The sequence below is a fragment of the Phacochoerus africanus genome, chromosome 1, assembly GCF_016906955.1.
Source record: "Phacochoerus africanus isolate WHEZ1 chromosome 1, ROS_Pafr_v1, whole genome shotgun sequence".
NCBI lineage: Eukaryota > Metazoa > Chordata > Mammalia > Artiodactyla > Suidae > Phacochoerus > Phacochoerus africanus.
In genome coordinates this window covers 77,842-91,023 of record NC_062544.1, presented here as the reverse complement: position 1 = coordinate 91,023, position 13,182 = coordinate 77,842, and the positions used below count along the sequence as shown (strand labels likewise).

General features: G+C 50.0%; 1 protein-coding gene and 1 non-coding gene across 3 annotated transcripts; one reads left to right on the top strand and one right to left on the bottom strand.

The window, feature by feature from the left end:
• The first annotated feature begins 35 nt into the window (after nucleotides 1–35).
• On the top strand, nucleotides 36–7,715 carry CCDC127 (coiled-coil domain containing 127). 2 transcript variants are annotated; one of them, XM_047762931.1, is made up of 3 exons: nucleotides 36–122; nucleotides 1,338–1,468; nucleotides 6,721–7,715. In XM_047762931.1, the coding sequence occupies exons 2-3, from the start codon at nucleotides 1,348–1,350 to the stop codon at nucleotides 7,374–7,376; spliced, it is 777 nt and encodes a 258-aa protein (XP_047618887.1). In that variant the 5' UTR covers nucleotides 36–122; nucleotides 1,338–1,347; the 3' UTR covers nucleotides 7,377–7,715. The 2 variants fall into 2 exon arrangements, with proteins under 2 accessions (XP_047618887.1, XP_047622627.1); XM_047766671.1 differs by having other exon boundaries at nucleotides 53–259.
• On the bottom strand, nucleotides 6,239–6,347 carry LOC125114170 (U6 spliceosomal RNA). The gene has a single exon (XR_007131719.1). It is a non-coding gene; the product is annotated as a U6 spliceosomal RNA (small nuclear RNA).
• Nucleotides 7,716–13,182: the final 5,467 nt, after the last annotated feature.

The window sequence follows — 13,182 nt, the reverse complement described above, 5'->3', positions numbered from 1 at the left end:
ACGTCGCAGCGCCGGGGTCTTACGTCGCCGCGCCCGGGGTTGAAGGGGCAACGCCGCGCCTGCGCAGAGAGGACTGGCGGACGGAGGCGTTCAGGGACCTGGGACCCAAGGTCCCGGCAGGGGTAGGTTGCAGTCGGGGGTCGGGTCGTGTCCGAGACCAGGCGTCTTCACCGGCTTGCCTGATTTCTGCTCTGGTCCCGACGGTGTTCGATTTTTCTCGAATTTACGGGAGTTTTGCGGAATGAACCAGTGCTCGCAGGTACCACGATCTTCGCCCCACTTTTCTTTATGGGACGGAGCCGGAGTTCCTGTATCGAGCAGTTCGACGACCGGCGGTCCTGTTGGAGCGAAGTTAGGCCCAGTCCGGGCCGGGTACCGCTGCTTTATTAGATTGCACGCCTTTTAAATTGTACGCCCCGGGAGGCGGACCCTGTGGTTTATGGGAAAGGTGGGCGGCGCGGACCCTGCAGCTTATGGGGTGAAGGGGCTCTGAGCGTTCTGGCTTCAGCGCTTTCAGTCTCTGACTTTTTGTTTTGTTTGCTTTTTGGTTTTTAGGGCCGCACCCGCGGCATACGGAGGTTCCCAGGCTAAGCTTTGAACTGGAGCTGCAGCTGCCGGCCCATGCCACAGGCGCAGGAACATCAGATCTGAGCCGAGTTTGTGACCTACACCACAGCTCACAGCACCGCGGGAGCCTTAACCCACTCAGCAAGGCCAGGGATCAAACCCGTAACCTCGTGGTTCCTAGTCGGATTCATTTCCGCTGCACCACGCAGGGAACTCCGGTCTGACTTTTTTATTCTGTGTTCACCGCAAGCTCTTTGACATTAGGTACTGGAGCCTTGGTGTGTGCGTAATTTTTTCATTGCCAATTAGAATTTTATATCTTTAGTTGTTAAATCAGTATTTATCGCAAAGCCCGTTAAGAGTTTTTAAAGTTTGATTTGAGTTCCTTTTGATTATATATCTCATTCTATCTGTGTTTCAGTCATTTGAGACACTTCTCTCTACCATGACTTGTGAGTTACTTTTGTCTGAGGTCTTGGTTTTCTCTTTTAATCCCATAAGGCTCAGTGCTGTGCAGCAGCACATAACTAGATCTAAACCAAAATTTTGTTTGTTTTTTGGCCATGCCCACAACATGCAGAAGTTCCTGGGCCAGGGATCAAACTTGAGCTACAGCAGTGAAAGCAGCAGAGCCTTAACCCATGAGCCATCAGGGAACTCCTGAGCAGAATTTTTTGAAAGAAAACAAGACTCACATGAGCCAAGTAGACGATAAAATTAACAACGTGTTGTGTTCCTTTTGTATTAATGGTGTTATCATTTATTTCAAGGTATATCTCCATGAATAACTTAAATGACCCCCCAAATTGGAATATCCGGCCTAATTCCAGGGCTGATGGGGGTGATGGAAGCAGATGGAATTATGCCCTGTTGGTTCCAATGCTGGGATTGGCTGCTTTTCGTAAGTCATGGTTTTCCTAACACATTTGCTGGGCTGAGAGTGTGGGGCTTAGGAACCTGAGAGTTGTTGGCTGGAAAAAAAAAAAAAAACGTGCATGAGAACCGTGCCTTGGGTTTTATTCAGTGTCTTACTGAAGACCATGGCCCAGGGTGTGGCTTCTCAGATAGCTGTTAGGAACTGCTCCAAAGAGGTAGGGGGAAGCCAGGATATATGTGAATTTTTTGGCTGGGAAATACATATGGTCAAGCATACGTCTTGGTAAAAGATTACTGCTTGTCACACCAAAAATCCAACAACAACCAGGTATCTCAAGTTAATGATTTTAGTGCTTACCACCCTATGGGAACACGTAAGTATTTGAGGTCATTGGAATTCTTCCTTAACTTGGTTTTCTTAACTATGTAGGGTCATATGCATCCAGACGAGAGAGTGCATTCACTCTGAGTGCCTTTCCGGGTGAACTTGCAGGTCAGCAGGGGCAGTGATGGCCTGATGGTAAATTTCAGAAAACGGTCTTTGTTTTTATAAATGCAGCACGTGTATACCCTAGTTTTATCGCATAAGGTACATTTTGGGCAAATTACTTAATCCTCCGAGCCTTAGTTTCTCTGACCATCGTAATTACCTCAATGCAGTGTGAGGGTTAAATAAGACAAGATATTTAGAGGTGTTTGTGTGGAGTGAGTTCTGTAACTGTGAGCTCCCTTCAAGGCTTTGTTGCTCTGCAGGAGGCTCCCTTGCTTCAGTGGCCTTGTAAGGACTGATGAGGAATAAAACAGACATAAAGGAAAACTGGTTTGGGGCTCTGTGTAATATTGAGGAGGTCAGTCTTTGGGAGATTTCATCCATGAAACCTCTGCCTAGCAGGCCAGCAAATCTCTCTTCTTTAGGTCAGCTTTGTACTACTTTGGGGAAATTACTAGTCACTGGTCAGTTGTAATCATTCCTGCTTTTAGTTAATATCCCTAGTACATGATAAATTTCCTGAAGTGGAGGAGTTAGTTTTATGTTTTGTCATTGTTGGGGAGGAAGAAATTTTCCTCTATCCTTCTAAGTTTTTCTGGCTGGTCTCAGAATTAAATTAATGTGAGCCAGAGTAGCAGGAGAAAATCAAACAAAAGTTGTTACCATGTATACAGAGGAGAGACCCAGGAACACTGAGTAAGTGACTGAAATGGCATAAGCCCACACCTCAGGTACCATCCTCAGCTCAAGACAGAAGAGGGTGGTGGGGCTGGGGAGAGTCGATTATCAAAGCTGACAAGGAAAAGTGCAAGGGTCAAGGGTAAGGTTGTTACTTAGATTGAGGTCATAGCCTTCTCCTTTGGTAAGAATTTCTAAAGATTTGGTCAGCCTCTTTCTGGTACACCAGGGAGACACCCTTACAAATGGAGACTTTCTTTGTCAATGAAAGTGTATCTTACAAAAGGGTATCTCCTGGAGTTCCCATCATGGCTCCGCAGAAACGAATCTGACCAGGATCCATGAGGACTCAGGTTCAATCCCCGGCCTCAAGCAGTGGGTTAAGGATCGGCATTGCTGTGAGCTGTGTTGTGGGTCGAAGGTGTGGCTCAGATCTGGCATTGCTGTGGCTGTGGCTTAAGCCAGTGGCACAGCTCCACTTTGACCCCTAGCCTGGGAACCTCTATATGCTGTGGGTGTGGCCCAAAAGACTCCCCCCAAAAAAGGGTAACTCTTGCTTGGTTTTCAGAGTTTCTCCCACATCTACTGTACCTTAGAAAGTAACCAGTTTAAAAGAATCCTATGCCAAAGAGACATACTTAGGGTGGCATGTTCTGCTCCCCTGTGTTGTAGCCCATGGTTCTGGGGTATCGCTTGAGAATAAGAGAAACTGAAAAAGTGGACGGAAGAACAACAGAAGCTGCCCTGTATTGCGGTGATTTTTCTTTTCCTTTTTTTTCTTTTTCCATTTGTATGGAATACTTCAGGAATTTCTGTCTTCCTTGTGCAGGGCTGTGCTAATCTCTGTATCATTCCAGTTTTTTAGCGTATGTGTTGCTGAATCAAGGATGCAGTGATACTTTTCATGGATTGGCTTTGTGTGCCTGGATTTCTCAGGTCAGCAGGTTTGAGTAGAGAAAGAGGAGGCTGACAAGAGTAACGTTTATCAGCCTCCTTTGTCTGCCTTTGCTTTTAGACTATGCTAGGGGCTGCTTAACACCTGTGTGTTCAATATAATTTCTCAACCTTGTAAAACACATTTTTGGAGAGTCCTTACAAGATTGCCAAGTTAAAGGTTTTCTCTCTGATCGCGTTACCTAAGCAAGAGAACCAAGAAGAAAAACCACAGTATTCCTGAGGCTTCCTGGGGACAGGGCATCATTTCAAAAGTACAAGAAAGCAGGACCTTCAGAAGTAAAGATTACTATGAAAGGCTGTAAAAGCTAGGGATGAGTCTGGAAAAAATGGAAAATGAAAGTCACCTCAGGGCCTCTCCCAGCCTCAAAACTAATTAATTACCACATTAACAAGAGTAATTTTAAGCCTTCCACTCACTCACCAAGCTCATCACCCTTGCCACAGGCAGTACGCAGCCTTTCCAAGTGTTAAATAGGGGTTTGCAGGGTGGCAGGCTTGTGAGTTTCTAAATAGCAACGCCCTGAGGGCTGGAATTGAGTCTCTCTGCACGGTGTAGACCTGCAGATCATTGAATCATAAAACCCGCCTACTCTTGTCCGCCTCCCTGGAGTGATGCTCAGGTTTCCAGGAAAGTATCCAGCGCTTTGCTGAACGCCTGCACCGCTCGCTCTCTCACCAGCGGGGTGGGAAGGATCCATTTTCCTGGCGTCCTTGCCAGCATTTGGTGTGCTTACTGTGGTTCTTATCTTGCCTGTTCTTACAGGTGTGTCGTGATAGCGCCCTGGGATCTTCTCTTGCTCTTCCCCAGTGCCTAACGATGACGTGCGTCTTTTCACAGACGTATTTGCCATCGATTTATCTGTGTCCAGGAATCCTGTTTTGGCCATTTTTTGTGTGTGTGTGTGTGTGTGTGTGTGTGTGTGTGTGTGTGTGTGTGTGTGTGTGTGTGTGTAGGGCCGCCATTTTGTGTGTGTGTGTGTGGTGTGTGTGTGTGTGTGTGTGTGTGTAGGGCCGCATTAGCGGCACGTGGAAATTCCCAGGCTAGGGGTTGAATTGGAGCTGCCAGCCACAGCCACAGACGTATTTGCCATCGATTTATCTGTGTCCAGGAATCCTGTCTTTTGGCCATTTTCTCTGTGTGTGTGTGTGTGTGTCAGCCACAGACATATTTGCCATCGATTTATCTGTGTCCAGGAATCCTGTCTTTTGGCCATTTTCTGTGTGTGTGTTTGGCCATTTTCTGTGTGTGTGTGTGTGTGTGTGTGTGTGTGTGTACGGCCGCATTCGCGGCCCTCGGAAATTCCCAGGCGAGGGGTTGAATTGGAGCTGCCAGCCTACACCACAGCCACAGCAGTGTTCTGGCCATTTTCTAGTGTTGAGTTTTGAGGGTCTTTCCTGTGTTCTGGATTCTAGTACCTTGTTGGCTGTCTGGCTTGCACGTGTGTTCTTCCAGCTTATAGACTCCTAATGGACTCGTTCATGGAGCAAATTTTTTAATTTTGATGAAGTCCAGCTTGGCAGTTTTTCCTTTTATAGGTCATGCCTTCATGTGAGGTCTGAGAACTCTGTGCCTGGCCTTCAATCCTGAAGACTCAATCTTGGGTTTTCCGGCGTTTTAGTTCTGCGTTTTACACGGCAGTCCTTGATTCGAGTTCAGTTTTCCATTTGGTAGGAGACCGGCCTTGTGTCTTCCCTTCCAGTCTGCTGGCCTGTTTCCTTTTCTTGCTTCCTTGCGCCAGCTGTGTCAGGTGGCTCCTGATCGTGGAGCAAAGCCTTCAGTCTCCTCACCATTAAGTAAAGTGTGGCCGAGGATTTCATAGATACTCTTTGTTGAGAAGTTCCCCTCGATTCCTGTTTTCCTGAGTTTCTGTCGTGAGCAGGGAGGGGTTGTGTTTCTGTGTCAGTTGGTGTGATAATGTTTTTCTTTCTTTCTTGTTGGATGACACTGGTTGGTTTTTGAATGCTGAGCCACTCTTACACTTTAACGAACCCAGCTAGTATCCATGAGGTTGCAGATTCAATCCCTGACCTTGCTCCGCTGTTGCCGTGAGCTGTGGTGTCATCCACAGATGCGGCTCGGATCCTGCGTTGCTGTGGCTCTGCTGTAGGCCGGTGGCTACAGCTCCGATTGGACCCCCAGCCTGGGAACCTCCATGTGCTGCAGATGCAGCCCTACAAAGACCAAAAAAAAGAAAAAGGCCTCCTTTGTATGACTCCCTGTCAGAATGCGTAAGCAAACATAGGGGCCTCAGCTGTTGACCGTCGAGGAGCAGGCAAAGCTGAGCACACTCTGACCTCGACTCAGTTCTGTAATAACCTGGCCAACAATATTTGAAGCACCTCACTTGTAGTATTTTTATTAAGGTACAGTTCTGCCAATTTCTGCCGTGCAGCAAAGTGACGCAGTCATACACATGTGTGCGTTGCCTTTCTTATGTTGTCTTCCGCCACGTCCTAGCCCATGAGACCGGATGCAGTCCCCTGTGCTGTTCAGCAGGACCTCGTTGCTCACCCATTCTCGATGCCATAGTTTGCATCTACTAACCCCAAACTCCCCGTCCATCCCACTCCCCCCCCGCTCCTCCCTGGCAACCACAAGTCCCTTCTCTCTGTCTCTGAGTCTGTTTCTGATGTGTAGATAGGTTCATCTGCGCCATATTTCAGATGTCAAAAAAGGCGGAATGCCTCACAAATACACGTGTCATCCTCGCTCAGGGGCCAGGCCAGTCTTCTCCGTACTGTACCGATTTTAGTCCACGTGCTGCCAAAGCGAGTGCACCCGTGTTCACTTTCAAACCTGGCTGATAGCCTGCGGGGCACCGTGGCCAGAGCAGGCCTGCGGTGGTGGCTTTGAGAGCAAAAGGGAGCAGGGCCTAGTTTTCTCAGCCATCAGAAATGAGGAAGCTGAGAGGGAGGCTCTGTCTGCAGCCTTGTCGTCCTTGTCTTTTGGGAGTCCCTCTCTGATTTTAAGGTAAGATCTCTGCCTGTTATCCAGTTTCTTACAAAACGTTATCATTTTGTAACTCTCGGGACTTAAGAGCTATGGAAATACTGTCCTTAACTGCTTTATGTTTTCTTTAAATAAAGGTGATAGAAACAGAGCTCTGAATTTTCACCGTGTGTGTCTTCCTCCCCCACCTCATTTGTGTCAGGTTGGATCTGGTCTAGGGAGTCCCGGAAAGAAATAGAGAAAGAGAAGGAAGCCTGCCGGCAGAGAACGGCAGCCTTCCAGCGGGACCTCGAGGCCAGGTACCACGCCACGATCTCAGAAAGTCGGCGTGCCGTGGCTCGGCTGTCCCTGGAACTCGAGAAGGAACAGAACAGGACAACTAGTTACCGAGAAGCCCTCATCTCGCAGGGGCGCAAGATGGTAGAAGAGAAGAAGCTTCTGGAACAGGAGCGGGCTCAGGTCCTGCAGGAAAAGAGACAGCCCTTGCGGAGTGCGTACCTGAGCTGCCTGGACAAGGAGGCCGACTGGCAGAGAAGGGCCAGGCTTCTGCTGCACGAGTTCGAGGAGGCGCTCGCGGAGAGACAGAGCATCTACTGCAGCCTGGTTCTGCCTCGCGGTCGGCGCCTGGACATAGAGAAGGGCCTGCTGGTGCGGGCGTCCACGGACCCCCTCGCCGTGGACCTAGAGATGGCAGCCGGCCTGAGCGACATATTCAAGCACGACACGCACTGTGGAGGCGTCTGGAACACCAGCAAGCGCCAGAACGGGAGGCTCATGTGGCTGTACCTCCAGTACTGGGAGCTGGTCGTCGAACTGAAAAAGTTCAAGCGAGTGGAGAAAGCCATCCTGGAGAAGTAGGATGGGCTGCAGCTTCTCCTCCTCTGCCCGCGCCACCTGCGTGGCGGCCACGCGTGCACCCAGCCGCCTTTGGGCAGCGGCTTCCGCTCCCGCCAGCCTGTGAGCAGCGAGCAAGGCCTCGGGAGCCAGGGTGTCCGCCTGCATCCCCCTCAGGGGTCAGGGACCCCGCTTCTCGGAAGCGTTTTTGAGCTCTTGGTGTTTTGTTCAGCAGAACAGTATAGCCTCATAGCTTTAGGGTAAAGTCGTTTTTAAGAACGTCAGATACAGTATTCGTCCTTAGTGTAGGTAACTTTGGGGTCTGTTTTTATCACTCCCTGAATAAATTCTGTTTTCTCCTCAGCTGATTTTTCTCCTGAAGTGACTCACGCGGTAGCGGATAGCAGTGCCTAAGAGATGACAACAAGGAAGTGATAGGGTTTTGTGCTCGTCTGAAGCTCTTTCCGCCAAAGGGGAAAAGTGGGTCTGGTTTCCAGTTGATGCCTTCATGTGTTTGGAATTTGCTGTGTTCGATGAGCAGACGTCACTTATCAGCAATGACGTAGGATTAAACACCTGCAGTGTGAAAGCAACAGTGCCGCGTTTGTGTGCAGAAAGCTCCTTACTCTTTCACAAAGTGTTTTTAATAGAATCTCTTGATTTTGCTGCACACTTAGGCCCATTTTCCATGAAGCTGATAGGAATCAGCCTTTGTGTGCTTTAAGCAGACCCCTCGCGTCGTCCGACCCCCATTCCGTGCCGCAGGCACTGCTCGTCCCCTTGGGCTTGGGGTCTCGGAGACCAGCCCAGGCTTGATGACCTGCTGGGAGGCCTCAGGATTCAGCACGTGGTTGTGAGCAGGGAACAGGTCAAGGTCAGCACAGAGACAGGCAGCTGGGTGAAGCCGGGAGGTGTGTGGACGCTCTCGCCAGGACAGCGACGGTTTCCAGTTTCCCGGAGGGCTGGCCACACAGACACCCTCCGCCTGGCACAGGCCTCAGTTTCTAAAGCAGGCATCAAGCCTGCTCTTGGCAGTCTGGGCGCGGTGAGCCACTCTTAGTCGGTGGAGGGAATCCCCCCAAATCCAGGTCCCGACTGCCGGCCAAGGGCCAGGCTGTCAGCAGGACTCTCAAAGGCCCGCGGGCTCAGGCCTGCTGCGTGAGATCTTCCCTGCAGGTGCCTTCACAACAGAGGTCCCAGGGCTGAGGTCGGGGGCGTCAGCCTGCCTGTGGCTGCACAGGGGGTACAGAGCTGGTACAAACCCAGACAGCTTGCTTCTGATCCGTGTGAGGCCGGGTCCACTTTGGGCAACTGAGCAGGTCATGAGGGCTGGCGCCAGAGTGCTCTTTTTCTGAGTTACGGCAGAAAGAGCTATTCACGAGGGCTGTGGTAGCAGGGAGCAGGCAGTCAGGCAGGCTTAGGTCGGGGCAGGGACTGTCCTAAGGCCACCTCGTGGCAAGGATGGAGGGTGACCGCCAGGCCTCGGAGAGGAGCTAGAAAACAGTGTTGGGTTCTGCAGAGTGTCGACCTTTAGGCTTCAGGCCTCTGCATGTCTGTTCAGGCTTTGCTCCCTACAAACCAGCTTTCTCTCCTCAGCCACATGGTGAGGACAGCTCCTGTTCTGTTCCCCTGTGAGGCAGAGTCTGGGAACCACTGGGTTGAGTGGCACTGTGGCCTGTGGCTGGAGCAGGAGCGGAGGATAAAGCAAACCCGGCACACAGGCCAACCACGGGCTCAGCACAGCGGGGGCCCTGAACCACAGCCTTGAGGCTCCCAGGCCAAAGCCACACCTCCAGGGGTCTATGAGGGTGTGGATCTGAGGGGCGGGGTGACAAGAAAGGCCTGGAGCAGGACATGCTTCTGGGCTCCTGGAGCGCCCCCCTATTTAGTGTCCTGCCTGGACCCGCCGGCTTCTCATAGGGGCTCATGGTCCGTGGGTGGGCTCCAGCTTGGGCTGCCCGGAGCACCAGAGGCTCCTGGGGACGGGGATGTTGCACCATTTATCGCATGAGGACAGGTGATTCTGGCCCTGCTCACGAGGGGCTCTGGCTCTGCGTAGCTCAGTGGTGGCTGCTGCCTACGACCGTCTAGGTGAGGGCGTGGAATTGGACCCCAGGCTGATGAGAAGCAGGACTGGCAGAGGCAGGGGAGGGGCCCCCTGTGATGGGCACCAGGACCGCACTGTGCTCACCCGTGGGGTTGCCCACAGCTGGAGAAGGGAGAAGGGGACTCCTGGGAGCCAGTGCGTGGCAGCTACAAGAGACGGAGCTGCAGGGGTCTTGCCACAGCCCCTGCACAGAGGGTCCACGGGTCTGCAAGCCAGTGATTGGGAAGAACCATCTGGAATAAGTTGTTAGTGTAGGAAGCCCCAGATCTGCACCCTCTCCTTGCAGGATGGTCAGGAAGCAGAGCGGAGTTCCTGGAGGAAGTACAGCGATTAGTCCTCCACAGGGGATGAGCGGCGGCAAGGACAGTGTCCCCCACACACCCAGGACGGTGTCCCCAGATGCCCAGGCTGGTGGTCCCCACACGCCCAGGGCAGTGTCCCCAGATGCCCAGGACAGTGGTCCCATAGTCCATCACCACCCTATTATGTTCCTGTTCAAGTGTCTGGCCCCTAAGAAGACCAGGGGGGTTTGGGCAGGTGATAGCCCTCAGGCTCCCTGGGAGGAGCCCAGTCGTGCCGCCACTTTGCCCACTCACCCCCTCTTGACCCCAGGCACTCTGCTCTCCAGCGCTGGGCTGTTTTCTTCTCCCACAGCTTGCCTGTGTGAGGTGGCCACACGGTCCGTGAGAAGCATAGGCAGATACCCCTGCCTGCTGCCACAGCCAGCGTCACAACAGGCATCCTCAGGGCCACCTGTCCCAGGCCAGGCAGATGAGCTAAAACCCGTTGTGGCTGCAAGTGGCACGTTCAGGGTTGGGGCCAAGCAGGTTCACAGGAGCACATGAGCTACGTGCTCTGGGGTGCATGAGAAGCGAGGGTCCCACTTGGGCTGCTCCACATGCTTCAAAATTGTTGCAGACAAGCCTCTTGGCCTCTTCAGTCTCACAGAACGGGTCATTCCTCAGGGTGGGGGCTGTCAGGAACCTTGCCCACTAGCAGACACTTCTGTGCCCCTGCCCGGCTCCAAATCTCAGTTCCTGGGTCACTACAGCATATCCCTGGGCCCTTCTCTACCACAGCTGCTGGGCTCAGCCGTGCCTGCTGGCCACGCGGAGGCCGGGTCCCTCATCCAGAAAATCCCACAGACACAAATGGCAGAAGCTGCTCTGTGATTCTCTGATTCCTGAGAGAATCAAGTCATTTCAGAAGTCTGCCCTGCGCCTCCTCTCTTGCAACAGCAAAGACTGTGTGGCCGAAGCAGGTTCCAGTGAGACGTTACGGCACGACACGTGGGAGGGGTGTGCAGAGGTGAGCGAAGAAAGCCACGCTGATGCGCGTGGGAGTGAGAAACTGCCACTTCCCTCCGTGCTCCTGGCCACGCACTGCTGCCAGTCTTTTCCAGAAGGAAGTCTGTTACCTTCCTCAGCAAGCATACCCTTGAGAGGGCCCTACGCCATTGTAGGGAGAAAGGCCTGGGACATACGTGGGGGCGGGGGGGCCACAGGAGCCCCTATGATGGGGACATAGCTGTAGACAGGCCAGCATGGAGCTGGACCAGAGGGCAGAGCCCATCCACACAATGATTCAGCCCCCATGAGCACCCAGGTGGCCCTGGCATGAGCAACACTCGGCCACATCAAGCAGTAGCCTCTCTCTTGAGAAAATGTTTTATTTTCAGACTCTTAGGTCCTTTGAAAAATTCTGAATTGTGTTAAAATTAAAATGACATCTGAGTCATCAAAAACCTTCCAACACGTAGAAGTCCAGGACCAGATGGCATCACTGGTGAATTCGAGCAAACATTCAAAGAAGAATTCATACCAGTCCTTCTCAAACTCTTCCAAAAGAGAGAAGAGGGAGTTTTCCAAACTTACCTTACAAGGGCATCACTACTCTGACGCCAAAAGCAGAGAAAGATGCCAAAAGAGGAGTCCCTGCTACAGTGCAGCGGGTTAAGGGTCCGACTGCAGCGGCATGGGTCACTGCAGCGATGCGGGGCAGCCCAGCGCAGTGAATTAAGGATTCACAGCAGTGGCGTGGATTTGATCCCTGGCACTTCCAGGGAACCTCCACATGGCGTGGATGTAGCCAAAAAAAAAAAAAAAAAAAAAAAAGCCAAAAGAAAAGGAAATTACAGGCCAATATCCCTGATGAACACAGATGCAAAAATCCTCAACAAAATGCTATCAAACCCAATTCAACAATACAAGAAAAAGATCATACACATGAGCAAGTGAGATTTATCCCAGGGATACAAGGATGGTTCAGTACCACAAGTCAGTCAATATGATACACCACATTAACAAACTTAAGAAATCATATGATCACTTCAGTAAATGCAGAAAAAGCATCTGACAAAATTCAACATCCATTTATGATAAAAACTCCGCAAGGCAGGTGTACAGGAATATACCTCAACATAATAAAGCCGTATATGACAAGCCCAGAGCTAACATACTCAATGGTGAAAAGTGAAAAGCATTTCCTCTAAGATCAGGAATAAGACATTGATGCTCACTCACAACTTTTATTTGATACAGTATCGGAACCAGACAAGAAAAAGAAATGAAAGGAATCCAAATTGGAATCGTACAGGGTCAGGATTTGCAGATGACATGATACTACACACAAAAAACCATAATGATTCCATTGAAAAGCTGTTAGAACTAATAAATTCTGTAAAGTTGCAGGATACAAAATCAATACACAAAAATCTGTCGCATTTCTATACACTAATAATGAAATATTAGAGAAATTAAGAAAACAGTGTCATTTATAATTGCAGTAAAGTATGAATAAATTTAACCAAGGAGGTGAAAGACCTGTATATTGAAAAGTGCAAGACATTAATAAAACAAACTGAAGAATATATAAAGAAATGGAAAGATACTCCATACTCATGGATTGGAAGAATTAATCTTGTTAAAATATCCATTCTATCCTAAGCAATATACAGAGCCAATGCAATCCCTGTCAAAATACCAGTGGCATATTTCACAAAAGTAGAACAAAAAAAATCCTAAAACTTGTATGGAACCATAAAAACCCTGAATGGCCAAAGCCATCTTGAGAAAGAAGAACAAAGCTGAAGGCATCATATTCCTTGACTTCAAGCTTCATTACAAAGTAGTAGTCATTAGAGTGGTACCATGTTGGCATAAAAACAGACACAGAGATCAGTGAAACAGAATAGAAAGCCCAGAAATAAACCCGTGCATATATGGTCAATTGATTTATGGCAAAGAAGCCAAGAATATACAATGGGGAAAGGACAGTCTCGCCAATAAATGCTGCTAGAAAACCCGGACAGCACATGCAGAAGAATGAGACTGGACCACTCTCTTACAAAATATGTAAGAAATTAACTCAAAATAGATTAAAGACTTGAACGTAAAACCCGAAATCATAAAACTCTTAGAACAGGGGGTAAAGCTTTCTGACCTCAGTCTTGGCAATGATCTTTTTGAATCTGACACCAAAAGCAACACAAGCATCATAAACAAGTGGGACTACACCCAACTAAAAACTCCTGCATGGCAAACAAAACATAAGCAGGGGGAGGGAGTGGGATGCACTGGGATCTGGGGGGTCAGCGGTGCAAACCCTCGCCCTTGGAGTGAAGAAGCAATGAGATCCTGCTGAATAGCACAGGGAACTATATCTAGTCACTCCTGATGGAACACGATGGAGGATAATGTGAGAAAAAGAATATATATATATATA

What these genes read in the sequence shown, in the direction of transcription:
- CCDC127 (XM_047762931.1), top strand. Translation starts at nt 1,348, where the DNA reads ATGAATAACTTAAATGACCCCCCAAATTGGAATATCCGGCCTAATTCC. An exon ending in GCTGGGATTGGCTGCTTTTC is followed by an intron (nt 1,469 to 6,720) that starts GTAAGTCATGGT and finishes CATTTGTGTCAG; the next exon opens with GTTGGATCTGGTCTAGGGAG.